General features: G+C 39.5%; 1 protein-coding gene across 1 annotated transcript; it reads left to right on the top strand.

Moving 5' to 3' along the window:
• The first annotated feature begins 13422 nt into the window (after positions 1-13422).
• LOC116359711 (extensin-like) lies at positions 13423-15080 on the top strand. Its single transcript, XM_031813051.1, has 2 exons — positions 13423-13447; positions 14089-15080. The coding sequence occupies exons 1-2, from the start codon at positions 13423-13425 to the stop codon at positions 15078-15080; spliced, it is 1017 nt and encodes a 338-aa protein (XP_031668911.1).
• The last annotated feature ends 849 nt before the right edge of the window (positions 15081-15929 follow it).

Here is a 15929-nt window from a genome sequence, read left to right on the forward strand (position 1 = left end):
CAGATCCACAGTGTGATTGACTGACTGATTACTATACAGGCATCAAATGGGCTTCCAGATCCACAGTGTGACTGACTGACTGATTACTATACAGGAATCAAATGGGCTTCTAGATCCACAGTGTGACTGACTGATTGACTAACTGACTGACTGATTACTATACAGGCATCACACGGGCTTCCAGATCCACAGTGTGACTGACTGATTGACTAACTGACTGACTGATTACTATACAGGCATCACATGGACTTCTAGATCCACAGTGTGACTGACTGATTGATTGACTGAAGTTGGCTGCCATCATCTGTGTGTGATTTCAAGTGAAGGTCATTTCCCATATTTATCTGAATATGGGCTCGACATGAAAGAGCCTGCAGACCAAAGGGCCAAATGGGTTCTGGATCATATAAATAATCCTGAGGCTTGCCTTTTAAATAAATATCTGATTCACTCAATATTAGCTCTCCAAGAGGCCTGTTTATTGTTGGACTGCCTGGGGGGTTCAATTGAGTAAGAAACCACTGTCATTATCGCCAAATCAAAGGCGTGTGATTTCAAAGGGAGCTTGACAGAGACTGCGACCGCACTTAACAAATAAATAGTTCCTCCCGTGTGTGTGTGTGTGTGTGTGTGTGTGTGTGTGTGTGTGTCTGTCTGTATGCACGTGTGTCACAGCGAATGGATCCAAACCCATTGTGGAACCATGGTACGATGGAGCCAGGTGATTTCCTTTGATCAGACCGGTGGCCATTTTGTAACCTACTGTACCACAGTGGGATCCATTTTGTAACCTACTGTACCACAGTGGGATCCATTTTGTAACCTACTGTACCACAGTGGGATCCATTTTGTAACCTACTGTACCACAGTGGGATCCATTTTGTAACCTACTGTACCACAGTGGGATCCATTTTGTAACCTACTGTACCACAGTGGGATCCATTTTGTAACCTACTGTACCACAGTGGGATCCATTTTGTAACCTACTGTACCACAGTGGGATCCATTTTGTAACCTACTGTACCACAGTGGGATCCATTTTGTAACCTACTGTACCACAGTGGGATCCATTTTGTAACCTACTGTACCACAGTGGGATCCATTTTGTAACCTACTGTACCACAGTGGGATCCATTTTGTAACCTACTGTACCACAGTGGGATCCATTTTGTAACCTACTGTACCACAGTGGGATCCATTTGACCAAATCTAAAAAGGTAAAAAAAAAACTATCAAATTTCCTTTTTTAACTCAAACTGTTGTAACGTAATACCAACTATAACAACCTGGAGTGTTATCGAAGCCCCATGGGACAGAAGATATTTGGTTTGTGTTTGTTGCCTGGGTGGCTGAGGGAGATGACGTTATCCATTTTAAAAGCATGTGGTCGTGACATCAGAATCAGAGACCAAAGATGATGTCCTCTGTCGATTACAGCTGGGCTGTGCGTGTGTGTGAAAGTGTCAGAGAGGGGGGGGGGGGGGGGGGGGGGCTCAGCAGAACATTCTGGAAGTGATGCCGTCAATGTGCTTGGAAAGCAGAACAAAATCCCTCCATAAAGAGATGATGGGTTGAGAAATTGTCTGGAAAACAAAACAAGACTCCAAACATAGGAGTGATATTTGAGGCAGGATGAACACTTCTGTAGACTTGGGTTTAGTTTGTCTCACTAGGCATTTACCTGCTGGTTTGAACAGTCATTTAACCTATTATAACCTATAACCTAATATACTGAACAGTCATTTAACCCTATTATAACCTATAACCTAATATACTGAACAGTCATTTAACCCTATTATAACCTATAACCTAATATACTGAACAGTCATTTAACCCTATTATAACCTATAACCTAATATACTGAACAGTCATTTAACCCTATTATAACCTATAACCTAATATACTGAACAGTCATTTAACCCTATTATAACCTATAACCTAATATACTGAACAGTCATTTAACCCTATTATAACCTATAACCTAATATACTGAACAGTCATTTAACCCTATTATAACCTATAACCTAATATACTGAACAGTCATTTAACCCTATTATAACCTATAACCTAATATACTGAACAGTCATTTAACCCTATTATAACCTATAACCTAATATACTGAACAGTCATTTAACCCTATTATAACCTATAACCTAATATACTGAACAGTCATTTAACCCTATTATAACCTATAACCTAATATACTGAACAGTCATTTAACCCTATTATAACCTATAACCTAATATACTGAACAGTCATTTAACCCTATTATAACCTATAACCTAATATACTGAACAGTCATTTAACCCTATTATAACCTATAACCTAATATACTGAACAGTCATTTAACCCTATTATAACCTATAACCTAATATACTGAACAGTCATTTAACCTATTATAACCTATAACCTAATATACTGAACAGTCATTTAACCCTATTATAACCTATAACCTAATATACTGAACAGTCATTTAACCCTATTATAACCTATAACCTAATATACTGAACAGTCATTTAACCCTATTATAACCTATAACCTAATATACTGAACAGTCATTTAACCCTATTATAACCTATAACCTAATATACTGAACAGTCATTTAACCCTATTATAACCTATAACCTAATATACTGAACAGTCATTTAACCCTATTATAACCTATAACCTAATATACTGAACAGTCATTTAACCCTATTATAACCTATAACCTAATATACTGAACAGTCATTTAACCTATTATAACCTATAACCTAATATACTGAACAGTCATTTAACCCTATTATAACCTATAACCTAATATACTGAACAGTCATTTAACCCTATTATAACCTATAACCTAATATACTGAACAGTCATTTAACCCTATTATAACCTATAACCTAATATACTGAACAGTCATTTAACCCTATTATAACCTATAACCTAATATACTGAACAGTCATTTAACCCTATTATAACCTATAACCTAATATACTGAACAGTCATTTAACCCTATTATAACCTATAACCTAATATACTGAACAGTCATTTAACCCTATTATAACCTATAACCTAATATACTGAACAGTCATTTAACCCTATTATAACCTATAACCTAATATACTGAACAGTCATTTAACCCTATTATAACCTATAACCTAATATACTGAACAGTCATTTAACCCTATTATAACCTATAACCTAATATACTGAACAGTCATTAACCCTATTATAACTAACCTAATATACTGAACGTCATTAACCTAATACTGAACAGTCATTTAACCCTATTATAACCTATAACCTAATATACTGAACAGTCATTTAACCCTATTATACCTATAACCTAATATACTGAACAGTCATTTAACCCTATTATAACCTATAACCTAATATACTGAACAGTCATTTAACCCTATTATAACCTATAACCTAATATACTGAACAGTCATTTAACCCTATTATAACCTATAACCTAATATACTGAACAGTCATTTAACCCTATTATAACCTATAACCTAATATACTGAACAGTCATTTAACCCTATTATAACCTATAACCTAATATACTGAACAGTCATTTAACCCTATTATAACCTATAACCTAATATACTGAACAGTCATTTAACCCTATTATAACCTATAACCTAATATACTGAACAGTCATTTAACCCTATTATAACCTATAACCTAATATACTGAACAGTCATTTAACCCTATTATAACCTATAACCTAATATACTGAACAGTCATTTAACCCTATTATAACCTATAACCTAATATACTGAACAGTCATTTAACCCTATTATAACCTATAACCTAATATACTGAACAGTCATTTAACCCTATTATAACCTATAACCTAATATACTGAACAGTCATTTAACCCTATTATAACCTATAACCTAATATACTGAACAGTCATTAACCCTATTATAACCTATAACCTAATATACTGAACAGTCATTTAACCCTATTATAACCTATAACCTAATATACTGAACAGTCATTTAACCCTATTATAACCTATAACCTAATATACTGAACAGTCATTTAACCCTATTATAACCTATAACCTAATATACTGAACAGTCATTTAACCCTATTATAACCTATAACCTAATATACTGAACAGTCATTTAACCCTATTATAACCTATAACCTAATATACTGAACAGTCATTTAACCCTATTATAACCTATAACCTAATATACTGAACAGTCATTTAACCCTATTATAACCTATAACCTAATATACTGAACAGTCATTTAACCCTATTATAACCTATAACCTAATATACTGAACAGTCATTTAACCCTATTATAACCTATAACCTAATATACTGAACAGTCATTTAACCCTATTATAACCTATAACCTAATATACTGAACAGTCATTTAACCCTATTATAACCTATAACCTAATATACTGAACAGTCATTTAACCCTATTATAACCTATAACCTAATATACTGAACAGTCATTTAACCCTATTATAACCTATAACCTAATATACTGAACAGTCATTTAACCCTATTATAACCTATAACCTAATATACTGAACAGTCATTTAACCCTATTATAACCTATAACCTAATATACTGAACAGTCATTTAACCCTATTATAACCTATAACCTAATACTGACATCATTTAACCCTATTATAACCTATAACCTAATATACTGAACAGTCATTTAACCCTATTATAACCTATAACCTAATATACTGAACAGTCATTTAACCCTATTATAACCTATAACCTAATATACTGAACAGTCATTTAACCCTATTATAACCTATAACCTAATATACTGAACATTCATTTAACCCTATTATAACCTATAACCTAATATACTGAACAGTCATTTAACCCTATTATAACCTATAACCTAATATACTGAACAGTCATTTAACCCTATTATAACCTATAACCTAATATACTGAACAGTCATTTAACCCTATTATAACCTATAACCTAATATACTGAACAGTCATTTAACCCTATTATAACCTATAACCTAATATACTGAACAGTCATTTAACCCTATTATAACCTATAACCTAATATACTGAACAGTCATTTAACCCTATTATAACCTATAACCTAATATACTGAACAGTCATTTAACCCTATTATAACCTATAACCTAATATACTGAACAGTCATTTAACCCTATTATAACCTATAACCTAATATACTGAACAGTCATTTAACCTATTATAACCTATAACCTAATATACTGAACAGTCATTTAACCCTATTATAACCTATAACCTAATATACTGAACAGTCATTTAACCCTATTATAACCTATAACCTAATATACTGAACAGTCATTTAACCCTATTATAACCTATAACCTAATATACTGAACAGTCATTTAACCCTATTATAACCTATAACCTAATATACTGAACAGTCATTTAACCCTATTATAACCTATAACCTAATATACTGAACAGTCATTTAACCCTATTATAACCTATAACCTAATATACTGAACAGTCATTTAACCCTATTATAACCTATAACCTAATATACTGAACAGTCATTTAACCCTATTATAACCTATAACCTAATATACTGAACAGTCATTTAACCCTATTATAACCTATAACCTAATATACTGAACAGTCATTTAACCCTATTATAACCTATAACCTAATATACTGAACAGTCATTTAACCCTATTATAACCTATAACCTAATATACTGAACAGTCATTTAACCTATTATAACCTATAACCTAATATACTGAACAGTCATTTAACCCTATTATAACCTATAACCTAATATACTGAACAGTCATTTAACCCTATTATAACCTATAACCTAATATACTGAACAGTCATTTAACCCTATTATAACCTATAACCTAATATACTGAACAGTCATTTAACCCTATTATAACCTATAACCTAATATACTGAACAGTCATTTAACCCTATTATAACCTATAACCTAATATACTGAACAGTCATTTAACCCTATTATAACCTATAACCTAATATACTGAACAGTCATTTAACCCTATTATAACCTATAACCTAATATACTGAACAGTCATTTAACCCTATTATAACCTATAACCTAATATACTGAACAAACAAAAAGCAACAATTGATACGATTTTACTGAGTTACAGTTCATATAAGGAAATCAGTCAAATGAAAGAAAGGAATTAGGTCCTAATCTCTGGATTTCATATGACTGGGCAGGGGTGTAGCCATGGGTGGGCCTGGGAGGGCATAGGCCCACCCACTGGGGAGCCTGGCCCAGCCAATCAGAATGAGTTTTTACCCACAAAAAGGCTTTATTACACACTGAAATACTTTTCACTTACAACTATACATATATATATACAGTTGTAGTCAGAAGTTTACATACAGTTAAGTTGTAATCGTTAAAACTCGTTTTACAACCACTCCACACATTTCTTGTTATTAACAAACTAGAGTTTTGGCAAGTTGGTTAGGACATCTACTTTGTGCATGACACAAGTCATTTTTCCAACAATAGTTTACAGACAGATGATTTCACTAATAATTCACTGTATCATAATTCCAGTGGGTCAGAAGTTTACATAAACTAAGTTGACTGTGCCTTTAATTAGCTTGGAAAATTCCAGAAAATTATGTCATGGCTTTAGGAACTTCTGATTAGAGGTGTACATGTGGATGTATTTCTAGCCTTCCTTCAAACTCAATGCCTCTTTGCTTGACATCATAGAAAAAGAAAATGAAATCAGCCAAGAAAGAAATTGTAGACCTCCACAAGTCTGGTTCATCCTTGGGAGCAATTTCCAAACACCTGAAGGTTCCACGTTCATCTGCACAAACAATAGTACGCAAGTATAAACACCATGGGACCACGCAGCCGTCATACTGCTCAGGAAGGAGACGCATTCTGTCTCCTAGAGATGAACGTACTTTGGTGTGAAAAGTGCAAATCAATCCCAGAACAACATCAAAGGACCTTGTAAAGATGCTTAGAGTAAACAGGTGCAAAAGTATCAATATTCACAGTAAAACGAGTCCTATATCAACATAACCTGAAAGGCTGCTCAGCAAGGAAGAAGCTACTGCTCCAAAACCAGCATTAAAAAGCCAAACTACGGTTTGCAACTGCACATGGGGAGAAAGATTGTACTTTTTGGAGAAATGTCCTCTGGTCTGATGAAACAAAAATATAACTGTTTGGCCATAATGACCATCGTTATGTTTGGAGGAAAAAGGGGGAGGCTTGCAATCTGAAGAACACCATGCCAACCGTGAAGCACAGGGGTGGCAGCATCATGTTGTGGGGGTGCTTTGCTTCAGGAGAGACTGGTGCACTTCACAAAATAGATGCCATCATGAGGTAGGAAAATTATGCGGATATATTGAAGTAACATCTCAAGACATAAGTCAGGAAGTTAAAGCTTGATTGCAAATGGGTCTTCCAAATGGACCATGACAAAGTTGTGGCAAAATGGCTTAAGGACAACAAAGTCAAGGTATTGGAGTGGCCATCACAAAGCCCTGACCAATATCCTATTGAAAATGTGTGGACAGAACTGAAAAAGCGTGTGCGAGCAAGGAAATCTGACTCAGTTACACACCAGCTCTGTCAGGAGGAATGGGCCAAAATTCACCCAACTTATTGTGGGACGGTTGTAAAAGTCTACCTGAAACGTTTCACCGAAGTTAAACAATTGAAAGGCAACGCTACCAAGTACTAGTTGAGTGTATGTAAACTTCTGACCCACTGGGAATGTGATGAAAGAAATAAAAGCTGAATAAATAATTCTCTCTACTATTATTCTGACATTTCACATTCTAAAATAAAGTGGTGATCCTAACTGACCTAAAACAGGGCATTTTTACTGGGATTAAATGTCAGGAAATGTCAGAAAAACTGAGTTTAAATGTATTTGGCTAAGGTGTATGTAAACTTCTGTCTTCAATTGTATATTATACCCCCTTTTTCTCCCCAATTTCAATCTTGTCTCATCGCTGCTACGCCCCAACAAGCTCTAGAGGTGAAGGTTGAGTCATGAGTCACTTGGGAGGACTGTATATACTGTATATTTACACTCCAGACTCCAACATTGCTCATACTAATATTTATATATTTCTTAATTCCATTCTTTTACTTTTTAGATTTGTGTGTATTGTTAGATGTTACAGCACTGTTGGAGCTAGGAACAAAAGCACTTAGCTACACCCGCAATAACATCTGCTAAATATTTGTATGTGACCAGTAAAATGTGATTTCACTCCCTTCCAGGATATAGGAATGTGAAATAAAGTATATAGCATGTGTTTTGAGATTGGGCTCACCAGTGTTAGTATATACAGTGCCTTGCGAAAGTATTCGGCCCCCTTGAACTTTGCGACCTTTTGCCACATTTCAGGCTTCAAACATAAAGATATAAAACTGTATTTTTTTGTGAAGAATCAACAACAAGTGGGACACAATCATGAAGTGGAACGACATTTATTGGATATTTCAAACTTTTTGAACAAATCAAAAACTGAAAAATTGGGCGTGCAAAATTATTCAGCCCCCTTAAGATAATACTTTGTAGCGCCACCTTTTGCTGCGATTACAGCTGTAAGTCGCTTGGGGTATGTCTCTATCAGTTTTGCACATCGAGAGACTGACATTTTTTCCCATTTCTCCTTGCAAAACAGCTCGAGCTCAGTGAGGTTGGATGGAGAGCATTTGTGAACAGCAGTTTTCAGTTCTTTCCACAGATTCTCGATTGGATTCAGGTCTGGACTTTGACTTGGCCATTCTAACACCTGGATATGTTCATTTTTGAACCATTCCATTGTAGATTTTGCTTTATGTTTTGGATCATTGTCTTGTTGGAAGACAAATCTCCGTCCCAGTCTCAGGTCTTTTGCAGACTCCATCAGGTTTTCTTCCAGAATCGTCCTGTATTTGGCTCCATCCATCTTCCCATCAATTTTAACCATCTTCCCTGTCCCTGCTGAAGAAAAGCAGGCCCAAACCATGATGCTGCCACCACCATGTTTGACAGGGTGATGAGCTGTGTTGCTTTTACGCAAAACGCATTGTTGCCAAAAAGTTCAATTTTGGTTTCATCTGACCAGAGCACCTTCTTCAACATGTTTGGTGTGTCTCCCAGGTGGCTTGTGGCAAACTTTAAACAACACTTTTTATGGATATCTTTAAGAAATGGCTTTCTTCTTGCCACTCTTCCATAAAGGCCAGATTTGTGCAATATACGACTGATTGTTGTCCTATGGACAGAGTCTCCCACCTCAGCTGTAGATCTCTGCAGCTCATCCAGAGTGATCATGGGCCTCTTGGCTGCATCTCTGATCAGTCTTTTCCTTGTATGAGCTGAAAGTTTAGAGGGACGGCCAGGTCTTGGTAGATTTGCAGTGGTCTGATACTCCTTCCATTTCAATATTATCGCTTGCACAGTGCTCCTTGGGATGTTTAAAGCTTGGGAAATCTTTTTGCATCCAAATCCGGCTTTAAACTTCTTCACAACAGTATCTCGGACCTGCCTGGTGTGTTCCTTGTTCTTCATGATGCTCTCTGCGCTTTTAACGGACCTCTGAGACTATCACAGTGCAGGTGCATTTATACGGAGACTTGATTACACACAGGTGGATTGTATTTATCATCATTAATCATTTAGGTCAACATTGGATCATTCAGAGATCCTCACTGAACTTCTGGAAAGAGTTTGCTGCACTGAAAGTAAAGGGGCTGAATAATTTTGCACGCCCAATTTTTCAGTTTTTGATTTGTTCAAAAAGTTTGAAATATCCATTAAATGTCGTTCCACTTCATGATTGTGTCCCACTTGTTGTTGATTCTTCACAGAAAAATACAGTTTTATATCTTTATGTTTGAAGGGGGCCAAAGTTCAAGGGGGCCGAATACTTTCGCAAGGCACTGTATACGTTTGTGTGAATATAAGAGGCAGTGTGTGTGTGTGTGTGTGTGCGTGTGTGTGTGTGTGTGTGTGTGTGTGTGTGTGTGTGTGTGTGTGTGTGTGTGTGTGTGTGTGTGTGTGTGTGTGTGTGTGTGTGTGTGTGTGTGTGTGTGTGTGTGTGAATATACGAGGTGTGTGTGGAGATGAGCTGTGCATGCCAGTGGGGAGAGCAGGTGCAGCTGTCTCTATTGCACCATGTCCTAGAATGTAGGGAATATCCTGGCCCCCACCAACCCCATGTCATCTCAGCTTTCCCACCCACCTCTCTGCTCTTCTCCCTCCATATAACTAAAAACAGGCACATCTCTTGGTGCCAAAGATCAGCAGGGGTCCTCTGGAGCAAGAGTCAAAGGGCAAAACTGGGTTGTGCTTAATTACCAACAGGGAGGAGTCCTAGGTGAAGCTCCTCCCCAGTTTAACATATCAGCTACAGTATACACATCATGTGATATACATGTAACTGCCAAAATAAAGGAAACCCCAACATAAAGTGTCTTCAAAGGTCGTTGGGAACCACAAGCCGTCAGAACAGCTTCGATGCACCTATTAGAGGGAAACAACATTCTTCCACAACGATTTCCATCATGTGTTTTTTTTTGTTGGTGGTGTTGATAAACGCTGTCTCGGGCGCCACTCCAGAATCTCCCATAAGTGTTCAATTGGGTTGAGATCTGTTGACTGAGACGGCCATGGTATATGGTTTACATCGTTTTCATGTTATTTCACATATCAGTTAACCACATCATATGTTGTAGCATTCCGGTGCCAGACGGCACAGTCGATGACGTGGCGCACAACCATTCGCTGAGCAGGGGAACACGACTCATGTGATGCACACACTAAAATCCAATGGTTCTATATAGTGCCAAACAAGGGTTCTTTGGCTTGTAATCATAGCGGAACCGTTTTTTATGCTATATGGAACCTTTTTTTGAAGGTTCTATAAAGAACCCTTTCATAAGATTCTAAGAAGAACCATAAAAAAAAGGTTCCACAGATCCACTGATGTTTCAGGTCTAAGTCTAGATTCTTCCCTTTTGGTTCCAGGTAGAACCCTCTTGGGAACACTTTCCACAGAGGGTTCTACATGGAATCCAAGAGGGTTGTACCTGGAACTAAAAAGGGTTCTCCTATGGGGACAGTCGAAGAACCCTTTTGGAACCCTTTTTTTCTAAGAGTGTGTGGTATTTCTTGTGTACCATTTTCCAGGTCATTGTTCCAAACGGCAATTTGTTTTGAATTACTCAGTTTGTACTTGATGACTTACCTGGCTTCAATAAAGGTCAAATACATGTGGAATACGTTTTTTAAATTTAACTAGGCAAGTCATTTAAAAACAAATTCTTATTTATAATGACGGCCTACCAGGGAACAGTGGGTTAACTGCCTTGTTCAAGGGCAGAACGATAGATTATTTACTTGTCAGCTCGGGGATTCAACCCAGCAACCTTTCAGTTACTGGCCCAACGTGTTAACAACTAGTCTACCTGCCGCTCCAGTGGTATGGCTGTTATTGGGCCTTCACATAGCTGACTCCTCCTTCACATGTCACATAGCTGACTCCTCCTTCACATGTCACATAGCTGACTACTCCTTCACATGTCATATAGCTCCCTCCTCCTTCACATGTCACATAGCTGACTACTCCTTCACATGTCATATAGTTAACTCCTCCTTCACATGTCATATAGCTGACTCCTCCTTCACATGTCACATAGCTGACTCCTCCTTCACATGTCACATAGCTGACTCCTCCTTCACATGTCATATAGCTGACTCCTCCTTCACATGTCATATAGCTCCCTCCTCCTTCACATGTCATCTAGCTGACTCCTCCTTCACATGTCATATAGCTGACTCCTCCTTCACATGTCATATAGCTCCCTCCTCCTTCACATGTCATCTAGCTGACTCCTCCTTCACATGTCATATAGCTGACTCCTCCTTCACATGTCATATAGCTCCCTCCTCCTTCACATGTCATCTAGCTGACTCCTCCTTCACATGTCATATAGCTGACTCCTCCTTCACATGTCATATAGCTCCCTCCTCCTTCACATGTCACATAGCTGACTCCTCCTTCACATGTCATATAGCTGACTCCTCCTTCACATGTCATATAGCTGACTCCTCCTTCACATGTCATATAGCTGACTCCTCCTTCACATGTCATATAGCTGACTCCTCCTTCACATGTCACATAGCTGACTCCTCCTTCACATGTCACATAGCTGACTCCTCCTTCACATGTCATATAGCTGACTCCTCCTTCACATGTCATATAGCTGACTCCTCCTTCACATGTCATATAGCTGACTGCTCCTTCACATGTCATATAGCTGACTCCTCCTTCACATGTCATATAGCTGACTCCTCCTTCACATGTCATATAGCTCCCTCCTCCTTCACATGTCATATAGCTCCCTCCTCCTTCACATGTCATATAGCTGACTCCTCCTTCACATGTCATATAGCTGACTCCTCCCTCACATGTCATATAGCTGACTCCTCCTTCACATGTCATCTAGCTGACTGCTCCTTCACATGTCATATAGCTGACTGCTCCTTCACATGTCATATAGCTGACTCCTCCCCGCCTGCTACTGTACCTGCATGCAGTACAGTAACATCAGGTTACTGCTCTTTAGGTCTCCTGACATGATGCAGTACAGACAACTCCTGCACTTCTTTCATCTCAAATCAAGCACTGAGCTTTTGTTCATGAACTATTTTTACATTTTATTTTACCAGGCAAGTCACTTAAGAACAAATTCTTATTTTCAATGACGGCCTAGGAACAGTGGGTTAACTGCCTTGTTCAGGGGCAGAACGACAGATTTGAAACTTTTCAGCTCGGGGATTCAAACCACTAGGCTACCTGCCGCCCCAACTATCATCTTAACTTCAATCTAGAGGAGAGAGAGAGATAGAGAGAGGGGTTTAACACCTTACAGAGCACTAGTTCCTATGGTGATATAAACACCTCCCTGACCTAGTAGTTTAACACCTTACAGAGCACTAGTTCCTATGGTGATAGAAACACCTTTCTGACCCAGTAGTTTAACACCTTACAGAGCACTAGTTCCTATGGTGAAATAAACACCTCCCTGACCCAGTAGTTTAACACCTTATAGAGCACTAGTTCCTATGGTGATATAAACACCTCCCTGACCTAGTAGTTTAACACCTTACAGAGCACTAGTTCCTATGGTGATAGAAACACCTTTCTGACCCAGTAGTTTAACACCTTACAGAGCACTAGTTCCTATGGTGATATAAACAGACGCTTTGTACATTAATTGCAAAGATGACATAATGACGTATGCATCAGTAATCGTACTGTGTATCTTTTTGAAAATCTTCAGAAAGTGATGCTAAGCAATGATACCATGTTGGATATAAAGTGTTTGTTCCAACCTCATATTTATTCTCCAGCTCTTGTATCTTCCCCTGCCCACCAATACACCACGACGAGCCAGTAATGAGCCAGGAGTTCAGCTCCCCCTGTACACAGACCACCAGTCCTGAGGCCCTGCTACACAGGCTTTTAATGAACTACTAGGACGAAGACCAAGGTTTTCATTCCAGGTTTTTGATTCCAATTCATTTAGCCTGTGTGTGATCCAGCTCATCTAGCTCGACGTGAGTATGGTATATTTTCAGATTATACTGTATATATATTTGTATTACCTAACCTCTCCACGTTCCCATCTAACTTCAAATGGACAGAATCTGTCTGAAGTATCAAACATCCCTTTATTCAGAAACACTAATGAGCACAGAGTAGCCAGAATGTTATCACACACACACACACACACACACACACACACACACACACACACACACACACACACACACACACACACACACACACACACACACACACACACACACACACACACACGCGCGCGCGCACACGCACGCACACGCACACACACACACGCACGCACACACTCACACACACCTCTACACCCGACTACTTTATTACCTTCCCAACGTTGCTGAGATAATTAGTTGATTACTTCACCACCATGGGGGATCCATGCTCTTTTCATCTTGGAGGTGCATGTAGAGTTGCATCACCTGATTGGAGCCCCGGCAGTATCAGACACCCCTACCGGACACCCCCATCGGACACCCCCATCAGACACCCCCATCGGACACCCCCATCAGACACCCCCATCGGACACCACTACCGGACACCCCCATCGGACACCCCTACCGGACACCCCCATCAGAAACCCTCATCAGACAACCCTACAGGACACCCCCATCAGACACCCCTACCGGACACCCCTACCAGACACCCCCACCGGACACCCCCATCGGACACCCCTGTCAGACAACCCCATCAGACACCCCTACCGGACACCCCCATCGGACAACCCCATCAGACACCCCCATCAGACACCCCTACCGGACACCCCATCAGACACCCACATCAGATACCCCATACCGGACACCCCCATCAGACACCCCCACCGGACACCCCTACCGGACACCCGCACCGGACACCCCCATCGGACATCCCTGTCAGACACCCTACCGGACACCCCTACCGGACACCCCCATCAGACACCCCTACCGGACACCCCCATCGGACACCCCCATCAGACACACCTACCGGACACCCCCATCAGACACCCCCACCGGACACCCCTACCGGACACCCGCACCGGACACCCCCATCGGACACCCCTGTCAGACAGCCCCATCAGACACCCCTACCGGACACCCCCATCAGACACCCCCATCAGACACCCCCACCGGACACCCCTACCGGACACCCCCATCGGACACCCCTACCGCACACCCCCATCAGACACCCACATCAGATACCCCTACCGGACACCCCCATCAGACACCCCCACCGGACACCCCTACCGGATACCCGCACCGGACACCCCCATCGGACATCCCTGTCAGACACCCTACCGGACACCCCTACCGGACACCCCCATCAGACACCCCTACCAGACACCCCCATCGGACACCCCCATCAGACACACCTACCGGACACCCCCATCAGACACCCCCAACGGACACCCCCATCAGACACCCCTACCGGATACTCCCATCAGACACCCCCATCACTACAGACCGTACCAGGGGTCATCATCAGAAACGGCACGATACTGAGAGGAGGAGGCATGAGACAGACTGTACCAAGGAGAGACTGACTAACACCAAGCGTACGCAGTCTACACGACTATATATTCATACTAGTAGTAGTCATTAGTCCTGCTCTAGTCTATATATTCATACTAGTAGTATTCATTAGTTCTGCTCTAGTCTATATATTCATACTAGTAGTAGTCATTAGTCTGCTCTAGTCTATATATTCATACCAGTAGTATTCATTAGTTCTGCTCTAGTCTATATATTCATACTAGTAGTAGTCATTAGTCTGCTCTAGTCTATATATTCATACTAGTATTAGTCATTAGTCCTGCTCTAGTCTATATATTCATACTAGTAGTAGTCATTAGTCCTGCTCTAGTCTATATATTCATACTAGTAGTAGTCATTAGTCCTGCTCTAGTCTATATATTCATACTAGTAGTAGTCATTAGTCTGCTCTAGTCTATATATTCATACTAGTAGTAGTCATTGGTCTGCTCTAGTCTATATATTCATACTAGTAGTAGTCATTAGTCCTGCTCTAGTCTATATATTCATACTAGTAATACTAGTAGTATTCATTAGTCCTGCTCTAGTCTATATATTCATACTAGTAGTAGTCATTAGTCTGCTCTAGTCTATATATTCATACTAGTAGTAGTCATTAGTCCTGCTCTAGTCTATATATTCATACTAGTAGTAGTCATTAGTCTGCTCTAGTCTATATATTCATACTAGTAGTAGTCAGTAGTCTGCTCTAGTCTATATATTCATACTAGTAGTAGTCAGTAGTCTGCTCTAGTCTATATATTCATACTAGTAGTAGTCATTAGTCCTGCTCTAGTCTATATATTCATACTAGTAGTA

This window comes from Oncorhynchus kisutch, unplaced genomic scaffold (assembly GCF_002021735.2).
Source record: "Oncorhynchus kisutch isolate 150728-3 unplaced genomic scaffold, Okis_V2 Okis04b-Okis11a_hom, whole genome shotgun sequence".
NCBI lineage: Eukaryota > Metazoa > Chordata > Actinopteri > Salmoniformes > Salmonidae > Oncorhynchus > Oncorhynchus kisutch.

Bases quoted from the DNA above. Each gene is read 5' to 3' on its own strand.
- LOC116359711 (XM_031813051.1), top strand. From the start codon at position 13,423: ATGAGCCAGGAGTTCAGCTCCCCCT. The intron at 13,448-14,088 runs GTACACAGACCA...CACCCCCATCAG, and splicing joins CCAGGAGTTCAGCTCCCCCT to ACACCCCCATCGGACACCCC.